This window comes from Oreochromis aureus, linkage group 1 (genome assembly GCF_013358895.1).
Source record: "Oreochromis aureus strain Israel breed Guangdong linkage group 1, ZZ_aureus, whole genome shotgun sequence".
In the NCBI taxonomy this organism is placed as follows: Eukaryota; Metazoa; Chordata; class Actinopteri; order Cichliformes; family Cichlidae; genus Oreochromis; species Oreochromis aureus.
The window spans coordinates 2,830,915-2,848,125 of NC_052942.1; the positions used below are offsets into that span (position 1 = coordinate 2,830,915).

The following is a 17,211-nucleotide window of genomic DNA, read 5'->3' on the forward strand; positions in this document are numbered from 1 at the left end:
AGCCTCACTTTTTTCATTAATTAATGAACTAATTAATTCAAAGCCATCTTGCTCACTTAGATACTTTTGTTTCAGCTTCTTATTTAGTCAGAATTTTTCCTGCTTTCTTGCCATAGCAGTGCTTCTGGCTTATATTGTCGTCTTATGTCTTCAGCTACTCTCTGCACTTTTCATGCTGTATTTTTTTGATGACTGATGTTTATTTCACGATTCTCACATTGCCATTGAACTCCGCTGTTGCTCCCTTTCCTATTCTGGCCCACTTGTCAACCAATCAGCATTCATCAGACACATCTGTCATCTACTTCCAGCAATGCACAGTTAGGATTTTGTAGGACTGCACAGACGTAGTCCTCCAAATGATTTCACTGTAGCCCACGAGTGTCTAACACTAGGCCCGGGGCCCAGAATTGGCCCGGGATTGACTCTAATGGGTTTGGAAAATGTGAAGGAGGGCATAGATATTTTAAAGCTTTTTCTGCTAATAAAGACCTCCCTCGTGGCCATTCATACTACACCGCAGTAATTGAGTAGTAGATAGACTATCAGATAACAGAAATGTTCCTGTTTTCAAATTTACAGCTGAAGAGCCTTGCTGAAAAATGTTTTCATTTCTTTCATTTACTACAGCAGCATTTCAATGTCATGTGGACTGCTGTAGACTGGCTGCACAGTCACAATGTGACTGGTCGGAAGCCCAGATAATCGAAAGCCAGTATAAAGGGACCCTCTCATAATGGGAGCAGATAAAAGCAAAAAAAAAAAAAAACAACCCAAAAGTGTTTTATTTGTAGATGTCTAAGGATTATCGTGGTCTTTTGAAACATGTTTTGGGGTTGTTTTTTTGTTTGTTTTTAACCATGCAGCCTGTAAGTACTGCTGACATAGTCATCTCATCAGTTTATCCAGCAGTGGGAAGGAAAAACTCCCTTTTAACAGGAAGAAACCTCCGGCAGAACCAGGCTCAGGGAGGGGCGGGGCCATCTGCTGCGACCGGTTGGGGTGAGAGAAGGAAAACAGGATAAAGACATGCTGTGGAAGAGAGACAGAGATTAATAACAAGTATGATTCAATGCAGAGAGGTCTATTAACACATAGTGAGTGAGAAAGGTGACTGAAGAAGAAATACTCAATGCATCATGGGAATCCCCGGCAGCCTACGTCTATTGCAGCATAACTAAGGGAGGATTTAGCATTCAGTTTTTCCCAGTTTAGTTCTGGTTAGTTTCACCTCAGTGTGCATCTGCCTTTTGTTTTGTACCTTTTCCCAGCCACAAATAAACAGCTTGCCTTTTGTTAAATTATAGTTTGCTCCAAGTGTCTACATTTGTGTCTTCTTCCCCCCTCCACGTGGTCTGCCAGTGCAAACCGTGACATGATTATAAAGGTTAGTTTCTGTCATTTTAAAATGTTTGCAACTCAAACTTCATGGTTATCACTGTTACCAAAGGAAAGCAGCTACAAATCTCTATATTTGAGACTGTAATAGACAAAGTCTGTTTGAATCCAGCTGTCTGTCATGTACAGTTAGGTAGAAGATTCAAATAGGAAAAAGGCTTCCAGCACAAGCAGATGACTTCAAGCTAATGGAGTGTAAATGAGTTTCCTAAAGCTCAGTCTGTCACTGAGAAATACTGTATTCTTGTTTCATGTTTGGCCTCTGTGTCAGTTGCACAGGCAAACGTTCTCTACTGGCTTATTTACAGTGTGTGGTTAGTCTAAGTAGCACTGGGATCATCACAGCAGCAGTTGATTGTTTTTACAGTAATTTAAAGTATGTAGAGTAGGTGAAACTCAGATGGTTGGTTTTCAGTGTGTGTTTAATATTTGTCTGAGCTGGTAGGATGCCAGTCTTTCTCTCACAGCAAAGGAAAGTCACCCAGCTGATGAGTGCAACCATCCGCCATCATGACTGACACCTTCCCTGTCACCTTTTCATGGCCTACTGGTCAACCGCAGAGATAACAATGAAGACATCCTAAGCTCCCCCTTCCCTTCCAATACTGCAGACACTAAAATAAAGGAATGAGTGCCCTTGATTGACAGTGAAAGAAAGCCTCTGCTAAATTTAATTCAAAGAGCAATTAAAACTGTTTGCAGAAAGTGTATTTAATGCATTTCTTCTGCTCTAATGGCTCCGAGCACTAACTCCATGTTTTAGTTTCACAGGTGATCAGCATACCCCTAATCTATTTGTGTCACAGACATTTCAGCCGCAGAGAATATTGCTCTTTGGGCTTCCTCTCGCCCTGTTTTTCTTGCTTTTTCAGATGAATATTCGAGTCATGCAAATCAAAGCAAATTAATGTGTTCATTATCGAACTCTGCATGTTCTCTCAGGTACTTAAAAACTCCAAGAAAGTCTTTGTGATAGAAACCATGTTCAGAGATGACTAGAAAAGGCTTTGTGACAATTGTTATACTCAGCAAGAAATGTAATATTTTGAGAACAGACAATGTAATGTAGAGTTTCTTAAATTGTATGTTGTTTCAGGAGACATTCAGGATTTTCTGCACTGGGTTTGCAGAACATTTGGTGACGTTACACTGCGCATTAACACATTAACAGAACATTCTTAGTAAAGGACATCGCCTTGTAATGTCTCAGGAACACTTCCTGTTGGTCACTATACTGTATCCTTAGTTACAGTATCTTTGGCTCATTTAACTTTCTTCACAATATGTTCTTGTGTCGTCTAAAATACCATACAGAAAATGGAACTGCTGAAACTATTATGCACAGTCCTCAAAATAACCTCTTCTCTGTGTGTGTGTGTGTGTGTGTGTGTGTGTGTGTGTGTGTGTGTGTGTGTGTGTGTGTGTGTGTGTGTGTGTGTGTGTGTGTGTGTATGTGTGTGCTTCTGTAAATAAATAAAATAAAAAGGAAATGCTCCCTCTCCTTCCCTCCACCTCAGGTCACACACACTTTCATTCATGCACACATTCACTTTCAAAAGAGCAGCCAGAGGAAGAGAAGACATTTAAAGCGAGCAAGTGAATTTTAGTCCCCACAGAAGTTCTTCCATGTGATTGGGTTGTACAATAGAAACCTGATAGATGTGGCTGTGTGCATTTTTCAGAATCAAGTTAATGAGGTTTATCTGTCGAAGTCGCTGGAATGATGTAATCTCCTGAAAACTGTCAATCATTCCCAAAGTTGGGCCAAACTTTGGGACTGCATCAAACACTACGTTCGGTGGAATAATGCACCTCTGTATGCCTATTATTCAGTCACTGCACCAAAGTAATCTGGAATGATGTTAGCCTGATGGTAAGCAGTGTTGGGAAGGTTACTTTTAAAATGTATTCCACTACAGATTACAGATTACATGCCCCAAAATGTATTTTGTAACGTATTCCGTTACATTACTCAATGAGAGTAATGTATTCTGAATACTTTGGATTACTTAATATGTTATCATGCTTTTTACTATTGCTGTGTGATTTATTACTGTTACTGAAGGTTAGTTGCCATACCGACTAGATTTTTAAATCTTAATATAAAATGAGTAACAGTAGGTGGACATTAGGTAAGGCTGCACTTTTTGCAGCGATCTCGTATAGAAAAGCAGTCCTAAATCATTTTTTGAATAATAATTTTAAAAAATATGTCTTCACGTCATCATGCGGGCCGCAAGTAGAGGTGGCATGGGCCACGAGACTGAGACACAGGCATTAGAGCCTCTTAATGTGTGTTTGTTTGGGTTTCCACCGGCGTGGAATTACCAAAGATAGAGAGGGGACAGCCTAACATATGGAACAGGAAAAGACCGCCGTGTAATCCATTTATTTCAACAAAGTAACTGTAATCTGAATACCACCTTTTTAAACAGTAACTGTAACGGAATACAGTTACTCATATTTTGTATTTTAGATACGTAACGGCGGTACATGTATTCCGTTACTCCCCAACACTGATGGTAAGTGGAACAGACTGGCTTGGCTTGAGTCACATAAATCTAAATATAACTTGTGTTTAGTGTCAGGTTTAGTTTTTTAACATGCAGTTAAGCTTCAGCCATGACATAATGATCGCCATGAAGATGTTTCAGACAACATGCTTTCCAGCATGTCTGATCTGTTGGTGTTGTTGTTGAAAAAGAATTAAATATGAATTAATTATCATGGAAATCAGTTGATAATTATCAAGAGATTATTTGTGTCCTCGATTGCCTTTTTTAAAAGCACAGAATTAGGATTCATGTTGGAGACTGGGCATTGGAAGTTAAACCCTGCATGAGAGGACTGTGTCTCATTAATGTATTTCCTCCGATAATCGTACTGTTTGTGTGGTTGTGTGTGTGCCTGTGGCCTGTTATGATTAATAATTAACTTGTTGGCATGCATGGGAAGCTCATGTGCAGTTGCACAGGTTTGGTTAAAATCAGAAGCTCCGTAGATATTCTTTCTTTTATTTCTCAGTTTCAGCCAGTGTTGCTTTTCCTATCATAATTGAACACTGAGTAACCACTCCAACAGCTGGGACTTTTCTTTGTGTTTTGATTTACTTATGAGGTGATAGTCTTGTTGGATCAGCCAGCCTACCCCAGGTTTCAGGTAACGGACTGCTAAATTGACATTCTTCTGTAAAATCTGGACTCCAAATCTTGTTTTAATCGATTCAGTGTCGTTCGTCCTGTGAATAAGTAAACAGAGGTTTTAGCAATCTTTAAGGGTCTGAAGGGTGTTGTTGTTTCCCTTAAGATCTTCTTCACCTCTTTCAAGTTTGCACTTTTTGCTTTTGGTGTGATCATTGCACCTCTTTTGCCCACAAAATGAATGAGTTGTAACAAGAGTTTGACATTTCCTCCATTTTCAGGTTGTCGGTCTTCTCATTTTTGAAAGTGGTCTTGAGAAAAACTTCTCCAGGTTTTCTGAAGGTCATTTCAAGTTTTTTGATTGGCATTGGAAGCTCTTTCACCGTTTTCTCAGTCCACTCCTTGTACTAATTTTTCTTCTAATTTTTAGAGCAATTTAAAAAAAAAATTTGAACCACTTCAAACTGACCTATGAATCATTCAAGCTTAAAATGGCACCTCTAGAAATGAATCAGTGCTTTGTCGACATATAACAGAAGCTAACACCAACGATAGCTCAGTCTGACAGACACAAAAGAGTATTTTTGCAACAAAAAGGTGATTTCCAAAGAGCAGATAGCTGAAAACTTGACATCTCGGTACAGTGAGTCCTTAAAATGGTTTTGCAACCCTTTCCAAATTGGTAAAAGTCAAACGTTTGCTTCTCAGTAGTTTCTTTAGATTGTGTTTGTGTTGCTTTCTGACATTTTTTAGCCTACTTCACTCTGGCACGTTTTCAGGTGATTTCTTTATTCAGCAGGTCTGCCAGCAGTCAGGCCTGGATGTGGCTACTGGAACTCAGGTTTCCAAAAAGTGAAATGAAATAAAAATGTGATAAATAAGGAGGGAATTACTTTTTCACATAAGGACAGGTAGGTTTGACATTTGTCCCTTTAAAAAATGCAGTTTGTGGTTATTCAGGTTATCGTTCTTTAATAATAAAATTGTTTGATGACCTGAAATATTTAAGTTTGATTTAAAAGTATGGAAAAGTCTAAGAAATCATAAAGGGGGCAAACACAACACTGTATATAAACTGTCAGCAACAAGTGCAGCATGGATTGGTTCCCGTGAAACTAAAGCCGTGTCACATATAATCTAATGATCAAAAATCCTCTAAACGTCTGTTGTGACTTGTCTTTTGTGTCTTTATTGTAGTACATTTTTATTCACACAGTACTTCGTATCACTTGAATGCTCAAACATGACACATGTTACGTGACACTTCGAGTGCATTTGTAATTGGCCACATGCTGATTGGAAAAGCATGGGAGGAAATTATACACTTTACAGAATAAAGTCCGCAGCAGAAACTCGCTGAAAAGTCTTCAGCTAATCCAAAATGCTGCAGCAAGAGTACTGACAGGGACTAGAAAGAGAGCAGATTTCTCCTGTTTTGGCTTCCCTTCATTGGCTTCCTGTTAAATCAGAATTCAAAATCCTGCTCCTCACATACAAGGTCTTAAATAATCAGGCCCCAGCTTATCTTAATGACCTTGTAGTACCATATCACCCTATTAGAGCACTTCGCTCTCGCTCTGCAGGCCTACTTGCTGTTCCTAGAGTTATGAACCTGTGGCAGAGTCCAGGTTTGGGTTTTTTCTTTTCTGTTTGGTTTTTGTTTTTGCAGCAGACGCAGTTAAACAGACAGATGTTTGAAAAGTCATCTTGTTAAATATTGCATCTTGCTGGCACTCGGAAAAGAAGTAGAGTGAAATACACACATGTTAGCATGATCACTTCCCATGTTGAACTATAACCTTGAGATTTTGACTTACAGGGTTTTTGCTTATATTTCCAAGTTGAAGTGTTTTCTTTAGTTAAAGAAAAAGTCATAGATTAGATTTTAAAAAATGAAACATAATATTTAATGAATGAAATGAAGAAGAAGTTATGCATTGGGAAGGTTTTACCTAAAAGCCATTTAATCTCTGTCTGTGTTTAGTACTTATGATAGACCTCTAACTGTTATCTAATGTTAACAGTGAGAATAGTTCAGTGTGAGTGTTGGTCACTGTTTTAATGAGTTACTTTAAAAAAAAAAAACTGATTAACCTAATTACAAAACTAGCATGTTATGTTACTTGTTATAAGAAGAGAGCCATCTTTTTTGTCAGGGTAAGGTCAATGACATATGGGGATATTACTCGTTAGTATTTAATTAATATAAAACATTTAACCTCCAAATCCCCACACACTGACTTCTGAGAAAATTCTAAGTTGAAAATATAATTAATTAGACATTCGGGTTATTTCAGTATCTTCATTCTGCCCAGGTCACTTACAAGAACACAGCTGGAGGCATTGACTGATAAGACCATGAATCATGTTGACAGTGGATCATTCGGCCATAGGGAATAGATGAACTCTTAGGTGCATATTTCACCCTCGTGAAGTTCATTTAGTGATATACAGTAAGCACTAATGAGCCAGACCATTTTTTTGGATATATTAGGTGATATCAGTACCTCTGGGAGTTTACTGAAGCCCACTGTACAAGCTGTTAGCACAGGATGGATGAGAATAAACTAGCAAAAATAGCAACCAGATGTTAGCACAGGATGGATGAGACAAAGTAGCATGCATGGTCTTTGACGGCTGTCTGAAATAACAGAAGGTGTCTGATGGGAACAGAGGGAGATTATTCAATTTGAATATCTAGTTTTATTAATCAGCTATTTGCAAGAGCCTGATATTATTTCCTGTTTGCTTCTCTGTCCCAGCTGAATCCCCCGGGCCTGCTGACTATGCCCCAAAGCTCCACCTCCAGTGAGGATGAGATGGCCCAGAGCTTTTCCGACTACTCTGATGATTGTGCCTCCGAGAGCTCCCGTGAAGAAACCATCTATGAGACCATAAGGGCCACTGCAGAGCCATCGCAGAACCGCATGGACGACATTCACACGAACTCACTGGTTATCCGTGTCTTGATCCCTGACTTGCAGCAGACAGTGAGTATCTGTGAAGGATGAGAACAGAGGTGTTGAGAGTGCTGATGTTAACCTTGTAGCATCCATCAGCTCACCCGCATCTAGGGTAGGGTTAGGTAAACATCCACCCCTTTTTTTGTTAAAATTTTCATCTTTTTGGGACGCCAGAGGTCAAAGCGTTTAACAGAACAATTTTAATGTTAAAATTAATGTATGAGACGTCATCAGTAAGGGGAACAACCTTGACCTTGACCCTAGATGGGATGCCAGTAACACGATGAATGTTTCGAATTGATCATGTTTGTGACTGTGTGAAGTATTAACGTGATTGATGAACATAAACTTGCGACTTGATATGTACTGGAAAACGAATGCTGTGTATTCTAACACCTTCTAACCTCATTTGTGATCTAAAAGCTTTTATTGAAAGCTGGCTTGCAGTAAACTCAAACGCACTGATGCCGTTAATGTGTGAGACCTGCAGGAAAGGTACAGTCGGTGGCATTTCAGTCGTGGGTTACAAACAGTGTCACCATGCATTAAACAGATAGGAATCTTTATAAAAATTGATAATGCAAGCAGAAAGAAACAGGTGCATTTCCAGATGTTAAAGGTTTTACAGTGATCCAAATGTGCTTCACTGCACTCTGCTCACTCCAACTCCAACAACGAAATCACTGGCATTTCTGAGACGGTGAATATTCTTTAAGGGTCCTTTCATATGTAAAGAAGTGTCCCTATTAGCTCTCCTGGTATATATCATCTGTTGTATATACCTGGAGAGAGAAAAGAAATTAGCAGGAAATGTGTAAAGACTTTTGCCAAAAGTTGAAAAACACATACACCTGTGAGCAGATTCCATCGGTTTGTTGTTTTATCTTATTTTATACTCATTATAAGACTACTCTAGCATGATATTATAACACATCCTTATCTCTTCCATTTGTGTGAGATTAACTTTTAAGCAAATGGATGTTTTCAGAGGAAGCAAAGGAGTGTAATCTCAGCCTTAGAGGCTTCCTGCTGTTTAAAGTAGGCTTGTAGTAATCTTTCACTCATTTACAGTTTTATGTAAAGCCAGGGACTTAAACGAGCTCTGGCCATCAAGAATCATAATATGATATTAGTTGGTCTGTGAATGTTGAATGAGAGACATGTAGCAGGTTGTTATATATAGCTGCATATGTGTAAGAGTGTGTATCAAAAGTGAAGGTGGGTCATGAGGTGGGGGGGCTATTTGGAAAATTAGTGAAGAAAAGAGGCATTTACTGGATTAGGTGCATGATGGTATATTGCCATTAAATGTTTGGTGAGAGTCACACTACAACATTTAATGACACAGTTTGCCCTTAGAACTCAAATACTGATTACACAATGTAATATTGCTGTGCAGTTTATAATAGAAGATGATGAACCCAGATGTGGGAGCCCAAAGGAGAAAGTAAATGAATGTTAGATTGTCCTTCCATTTCCTATTAATATGTAAATGAATGGCAGGTAGATGAATAGCTGAAAGTAAATGATGCCTAATTAATCTTATTTTTAGGCCCTTATTTCATATTCCATATTAAAGCTGCGAGCAGCAGTGATAGGACCGTCGCATCGCGCCTGCTGCTGTGTACGTGTGCCGGATGTCGGGCTCGACTCATTCGAGACATTTGTTGCAGTCTTTCAGATAATTCTAATTTGTCTGTTTCATAAACAAGGCACATTTCCTGTGCCTGCTAGACATTGCACAAGAACACATGTTAAGTTTATGTCAGTGTTGAACACTGAGTGTGTGACCAGCTGTGCGGGATGAGAGCTGGATGCAACATAACTTATTACATATTTTCATCCTTTGTTGAGCCAACTCCAAAAATGTTCCATTCCTTGTACACTGACTGACAATAAAATGTCTGTCAGTCAATGTTAAATTTAAAATGTCTCATAATGTTTTTGTCTGTTTCAGCCTCAAACACAGACAAACCTACCACAGGGCCTGCTTCACGGAAATTTTGTAGGGGGTGGTATGGAGCCAGCTTCCCACACCCACTAATAAGACCTATAAACCTTTAAACTGATTTTCCTCATAACAGCCATCCCTCAAGAGTCTCTCCATCTAAAGCAATGCATTATCATGGACTGTAACATCTAGTCCTTTTTACTGAATAATGTTATGATTTTTAAAAATTTCCTAACTCCTCAATTACAACTTCCTTTTTCATGCCATGCCACTAGAGCCTGCCATTAAATGAAAAGCCATCATTTTTACACAAAGGCATCATCAAGGCTGGAAGTTTATACAGACCTCTTTCTAAGTGGATGTAGTCAGCCTGTGAGGAAGAACACTCAAAGCAAACAACATTTCCTATTCCCACTAGGTGCTGCTCTGGCTGTCGTTGCTTATTTGTTGGGACTTTCATCAAATGTGAAGTTTGGGGCAGATTAGAAATGCGTGTCTAAGTTACAGTATTTTTTGTACTTCGTAGCGAAACACTAAGGCCATTTGAAAAAAACTGAGTTTACTCACCAAAGTAGTACCAACTCTTTAAGGCTTCCCTGACCAAATTTCAGATGGGTCTGGTCAACCAGGTTACCATGGTGATTTAGCCAGGTCAAAAGAGAGTTACTTTCATGACACAGAAAATTCTCACAACTCGCAAGCCAATAACTGTCACGGTCCAGCGTCAGTGACCCAATGTTTTGGTTTCTGTATTATTATTGATCTTTGTTGTTATCTGGGGTTTCACTGCTATTGTGATGGTTTCTGTTTTGTTTCTCTAGTTCTTAGGTTTTGGTCCCTGTACTCCATGTCCTCCGTGTCCTTGAGCCAGTTGTATTTCCTGTTTTACTTTGAAGGTGTCCCAGGTCATGTATTCTGTTTTGCTCTCCTGTGTATATTTAGTGTGTGGTTACCTCTGTTCTTCGCCGGAGCGTCTGCGTGTAATTCTGCGTATCGTCCCCGGTGTTTCTCTGCCCAAGTTTGTCTCCAGCTATGTTTCCAGGTTCTAGGTTGTTAGTTCTAAGTTTCCAGGTTTATGTTTAGCGGTCTCCAGTTTAGGTTTCTTACAGTGTTTCTTTTCAGCCATAAATAAAGGCTCGTTTTCAGTTTGAAACATTCTCTCCTGTATCATTGTCTGTGCCTGGGTCTACCCCTCTCAATCTCTGGACAGTTTCTGTGGTGTTTTCTGTGCCTGTCCGGCCATTGGGAAGTCAGGATATGTGCTTGGTTGACAACTTTGTAGGTGAAAGGCATTGTTTAGATACCAGTTACCTTGGTACAGAGGTCAGGACCCGCTCTCCATTCAGAAGGTCCAAGTCTCTGATCCTGTGGATATTAGCCTCATAGGTTAACAGAAACTAATTTAAGCTGGTAGTGGGCGTTTGCCCAGTACTACCAGCGTGTGAATGTCTACTGTGGATCAGGCACCCCAACACAGGGAGGTCTGGAACAGGTTCTCTATTAAAAAAACCCCCCACTCATCTCTGATGAGTATTACCCAATAGGCAAACAGAGCTTAGATGGAGTCGGGGAGGAGACTTGCCCAGCTCTAACTGATACTGAGTCCCTATGGGAGACGAACCTGGTCCCTTTGAAGGCATGTTTGCCAGGGTGGCCCTGGTGCACCGTCACACCGGTTATCAACGGCTCTCCTCTAAATCTGTGCGCTTGGTAAATAACTGGGTTACATTTAGTGGCCTTGAAAACTAAGTTAACTGTTAATTTTAAGGTTAGCATGACCTGTAAGAGCCCTTCGAGAGATGTTATAATAATATGCAGGTTTTATGCTTTTTGAATGCAGGGCATGTTTTTAAAAGCAGTTCAGCAGGAACAAAGCAAAAGCCACATCAAATCATAATAATCACACAATCAAATCGGTGGATTTTTCTCATTAACCTACTCTGAGATTATGCTGATTTTGTTCTGATCTGAGAGAGGAGACAGGTTGGACAGAATGGGCATGCCTTGGCCACGACGTGCCTATCTCTGTGTGGATATGATCCAATAAGATTCCAAGTTCTTGGAAGTTGTAATCCAGTAGGACCAAAACCTCAAAGTGTAAAATTTGTCATCTAATGTTGTCGCTATGACTGTCCAAACAGTCATATGTGCATGAAAGACTCACAGCAAATGATCAACTCAGTTTAACTTAACTACTGGACCTGACTGACCATCCAGTTAGTCCCAATTCTAAGTTTGTGTGATTGTTTAAGGAAAAAGGTCACCAAGTTATTCTCCTGTTGGCCCACCTGAGTAAGCAAACAAGAACATATCAGGACCGCCTGCAGTTTGTGAAGTGGAGTTGAAGACTCCATCATACATCTGCTTCAACAAACCCACTGTCTCACTGTCATCTGGACGAAGCAGGCAACACTGTAAGGATCACGTTCTTTGACTTCTCTGTGTTGTGTTTAGCAGCGCAGCAGCACCACAGGCACTGTACTCTCACCATTCCTTCTTACTCTGACTTGTATTGGAAGTCTGACGTGTACAGAGACCTGTCATCTGCAGAAATATTCAGATGACTCTGCAGTTGTCGGCTAGATCAGAGATGGACAAGAAACTAAGTACAGAGAGCTGGTGGACTGCTTTGTGTCATGCCTCAGAAACAATCATCTAATCTTGAATGTAAACAAAAACAAAGGAGATAATTGTAGATTTTAGAAGAAATAGGGTTAAGTCAAACACTATTTCCATCATGGGATTAGAAGTGTAGGTGGTCGAAGAGTATAAATACCTCAGTGTCCACCTGGACAACAGACTAGACTAGAGACTGATCAGTGAAGCTATCTACCAGAAGAGTCAGAGCAGACTGTACTTCCTGAGGAAGCTTGGGTCCTTCAATAAGTGTGTTGTGGAGAGTGTAATCTCTTATTCCATCACCTGTTGGGGTGGCAGCATCAGAGTGGAGATGACCAGTGGAGATGATGGTGCAAAGAGGGATTCTTCATAAAATCAAGAAAATTACGGACAACCCTGAGCATCCTCTTCATGAGACTGTTACACAGCAGCAGAGTGTCTTCAGACCTGCTGTAATACAGACCGCTACAGGAGATCCTTCCTGCCCACAGCGATCAGCATCTACAACAACGCTTTGAAGAATCCTGGATTAAATTAGTTATTACAATATTTAAGTCACATGTTCCAGCAGCAAAGTGACGGCAGATGGAGCACAAGGACTCACACAAAAGTAAAGAATGTAAAATAGAAAACAATAAATAAAAGACTGTACAGGGCAAATTTACCCCCACCCCCCTCCCAAAAAACGAACAAACAATAAATGTTTACTGTGGACTCACAATAAAACTGAAGATACCACACTAGTTTTAGAAATATGTGCTTAGATGGAAACTGTACGCATTAAAAATAAATTCTAAGTAGAAACAAGATTCTACTTTTAAAATCTTTCTGGTAAACAGTGACTATATAAAGAATAGATAACGACACATCTTTAACATGTGGACTCCACAGTGTTTTGTATGTTTTACGTGAACAGTGGGAACTGTGACATTCTTTAGCTGTTAGCTTTTCATAAACTGCAGCGTTGGTACATTTACACTGTGGGTCAGTATGGTGCTGCTTGTTCTAGCTCTGTGAGAACCATGTGCATACAGTACAAGCAACCAACATCCTCACTGACCATGTACCACATGTAGGCGACCTTAACTGTACATAGATGCAGCTTTCCTTTCATTCACAGTGAGAGTCTGTAAGTAAACGTTCGTCATCAAAGACTACCAGTGTGAATGTGAAAGAGCAGCTAGGTGCTTCTGGAGTCTGTGCAGTAGTTTGAGTTTGCTTTGAACTGCAGCTCTTTGCTTGATGCGTGCATGTCCTTGAGGAATAATAGCTTTTTATTGGATGTACATGTGCAGGCTGAAAGAAACAAAAGGACAAAGGAGTAAAAGGGACCAAAGTTGGCGGGGCTGCTGTTTGGCAAAGCTCAGTCTTCAGCCACTTGATGTTCCTCTCCTGAGTTTCGCTCCTTTCTGTCTCATTTTTTAATGCCCTTTTATGCTGCACATTTCTTTCAGTCTTGTTGTAGGAAATATAACACATCTTTTGGAGTTTGTACAATCCAGTGGATTGAAATGTACAGCAATGAAATAAACTCATGACCCCTTGACGTAATTATCAAGGTGAAAAGAACTGCAGCATAAAATATCTATGTGCATGTTCACATGTGCACTAAGCTCTCTCATGAGTATGCACTAGTGCTTCTGATTTCACATTCATCAGTGAGTACTCAGTGCTGCCACTTGATCACATGATTGAGTCACACAGTCCGCTTGGAAATCAAAATCAAGTGAATAATTCAAGATAACACAAACACACAGTATCCTTGCTCACAGACACGTGAGGCAGGCTCGTGTGTGTGAGCCTGGCCTCTAGTCCAGATCTGTATGGTGTGTGTGCAAAAGCTTTTGCAGTCAGAACATTTGATGATGTGTAAAGTTTGTGTGCATTCGACAGAGCTGCTTGACATTTTGAAAACTGTGTTTATTCATATCTTTTCTGAGTGAAAAGACAAGAAGCAGGAGAAAAAGATATACAGACTTTGTCTAAAATGTTTAACAGTGTAATAATCTCTGTCACACTGCAATTTTTAGACAAACTGACTTTTAGACAAAAAAGTCTAAAAGTCAGCTGCAGCAATGTTCATATGTTTCAAAAGGACCAACATCTTGGACAGGAAAAGGCAGGTGTAGGGAGTGACAACATTTCCTCTTTCCCACATGCTTTTCTGTGTTCTTGGTTCTTCCACAATCTTCACAATGTTCTTCTCTTACAGACTTTCTTTTCTCACTTTATTTCATCCGTCTCCACTGTCATTCAATGCCAGTACACAGTTCTTACATCCAGACGGAGACAACATCTTTTCAAAGATAATTTCTGCTAAAAATTCAGAGGCTGGACTCAGTGACAAGCAAAGTGAGCTTTCCAAACATGGTTGCTTTGAATGCTTGGACCACAGGAGATGAAGGGTTTGTGAACACCAGAAAGCTGCTATGGACATATGCTTAGTCTAACTGTCATTAACTCAGACACCAGCACCATCAAATGTGTGTTGACAAGAGTGGTAACTGTCCCCAGTCAGATGATTTTACCTAGTCGGGTGTCATGTAAAACAGTTGCTGCAGCAAATGCTCACTGTTTGAAATGATCTTAAAGGGATATTCTGTATTTTTGGTCTGGGTCTTACACTTTCAGTTCTGGCCACTGTGGCTCATGCTAATTTTACAGTCAGGCAGCCAGTGGAGATGATAACAGATGAGGTTTGGTCACAACCAAAGTAGCAAAGATGACACAAATTAGTAAGGGATCTTATTTCTGTTGAAGCTAGCTTTTAAAAAGCTAGGACTCCCTACAACCTCCTACAGGGCGTCCAGTCATGAGAGTAAGCCAGTGTAATGAAGGTTCACTGACAGGAGAATTTACTTAGATTGGTTTTGATGACAGGTGAAATTAAGCATCACAAAGGGCCAAGGATCAAACCTGAGAATTTCATTGAGGACATACTCAACACCAGTACATCATTTCTTCTGGAGCTCGTCTTGTCGCATCTTTAAAAAATTATGTTTTGCATCTTTACCATCAGTTATTGAGGTCCAGGGTTGGTGGTACAAAAGTCCATTTTGTGAAGCAAAAGTTCAAGTCCAGGGTTGCCCTGCTTTTTAGGGACTTTTCTTTACGACTTTAACTTTCTTTCCATGGAGAGATCAAAAACATTTATGCACAAAATTTCTGAGTGATGATCTCCAACTTTTCCTGCAGTAATTTGCAGCCGATGTGAAGTGGCTGTGATAAGAATTAGCTCCAAGTGCAGAGCCATGGATCTCACCTGGAACAGGATACAGTATTCAGTGTTTAATTAAACATTGTAGTGGTCAGCATATACAGCATTTAGTTCTTACAGCTGCTGAGAGATCTCAGTGGACTTCAGCCTTTTGTCCTCTTGGCATACTTTTTTGATGTCTCTGTCCTTAATAACTACAAAAATTTAAAAAACCTAAGAGAAAGTGTTGCTTTTTTTTTCTACAGTGTTAGGGATAAAGTCAGTCACAGCAATGGGTAAGAATTAGTGGAGACAATATTTATTTCCAGTCTTAGGTGGCCAGATGCTGTTTCTCCAGGAGAATATCTCTACAGTTCCATGTTCCAGCGTGACCACTGGAAAACACAGTTTTGTCAGTATTTCTTCTGTATATCTCTGTGTTGACGTCCAAAGTACAAGAGCAAACCCTAAACACATGCACACACTATTATCGTTGCGTCACTGTTTCATATATAATGTTTAAGTTGAGCACAGTCGGTTCAGGAAGCACTAACAATGGAAGTGGATGGAAGTCTGCTGTTGTAAGAAGAGGACAGGAGGCCCTATCGGTCCACACAGCCTGTGCCAGATGCTAGACATCTGTTTCTGTATGCTTCCAACCCTTCACCTCCTGTCCTTGTCTCAACGCCAGGCAAGAGGATTAAAGCTACACAGAGTTCACAAACTGTTCATCACTTCAGACTTTATTAAAGACGCAGGCCTGCTATCACAGGCTGAGCAGCACACCCAGCTGTACAGTCTCACAGACACTTCCTGAATGCCACGGCACAGTGCCCGTAATCCTCTCTGATTCAGAGCAGAAATCCTGCATTATTTGTTTGGGTTTTTTCACTTTAGAGAAGCTGAAGCTGAGAAAGAGCAGGGGCAGAAGGGTTCTGTCAATTACATCCGCAGTGAGGACAGCGGCCCCGCTTAGCATCCTAACAATAAAACAATAAATAAAAAAAGGTTTGGCAGTGATGTGTGACGGCCATTGTTTAGTTTTAGTAACTGGGACAGGGTTTGTGTTATTAAAACACCAGTTTGGATATGTTAGAACTGTTTTAATTGGGCACCATTGTTCTTTAGCTCTGGTCTAATCTTCTCTTGAGTCTTTTGGCCCAAATTATTTGCATCTGCCAGTCAAAAGTTGGAAGTCCAGTACAAGTGAAATGTGTGTCACATAATGTTTGTTGTTTTCAGAAGTGATTATTTAATTTTTCTTGCTTGCGCCTGCCAGCCAACACTTCAGGGATCACTTTCTAATCAGTTTGTCTATTTTTTTCCTCTCACATATCCCCCCTCCCCCTCTGCTGCTCTCCAAACCCAACCAGAAATGCATGCGCTTCAACCCGGATGCAACGGTCTGGGTTGCCAAGCAGCGGATCCTTTGTACACTTAATCAGAGCCTGAAAGATGTGCTCAACTATGGGCTTTTCCAGCCAGCTAGCAATGGGAGAGAAGGCAAGTTCCTGGATGAAGAACGCATCCTCCGAGAATACCCCCAGCCAATCAGCAGGGGCGTCCCATCTCTGGAGGTAAACTGTTGACAAATTTACGTGAATCACATCACATTTATTGGATATTTTATGTTACATAATCTAAAAATTCAAACAGGAAATTGTTTAAATTCTGATGTAAATAATACAGGTGTGGTCAGAAGTTTACATTCACTCATCATCATGAATATCAAGGTAAATTTAGTCTTTTAGTGATTTCTTTGAAAGGGTGGAATGAAAAACAGTTCACATTTTAATCACTTAAAAAAAATAAGAATTAGGTGCACAAATGTATCTTGGATTTTCTCTAACCCAAACATGGTCAAACATATATGTACAGGCTCAAATGTCATTAGTAGCTTGTAGTTTCTCTTTGTCAGCACTCATTGGAATGACCAATACTCAG

At 40.1% G+C, this 17,211-nt stretch overlaps 1 protein-coding gene across 1 annotated transcript in view; it reads left to right on the forward strand.

Moving 5' to 3' along the window:
• shank2b (SH3 and multiple ankyrin repeat domains 2b) overlaps window positions 1-17,211 on the forward strand; it is a 327,738-nt gene that overhangs the window by 103,145 nt on the left and 207,382 nt on the right. The window contains exons 2-3 of the mRNA XM_039619730.1: window positions 7,301-7,528; window positions 16,641-16,844. Of these exons, the coding sequence (XP_039475664.1) occupies window positions 7,325-7,528; window positions 16,641-16,844 (408 nt within the window). The 5' untranslated portion in view covers window positions 7,301-7,324. The remainder of the gene's footprint in view (window positions 1-7,300; window positions 7,529-16,640; window positions 16,845-17,211) is intronic.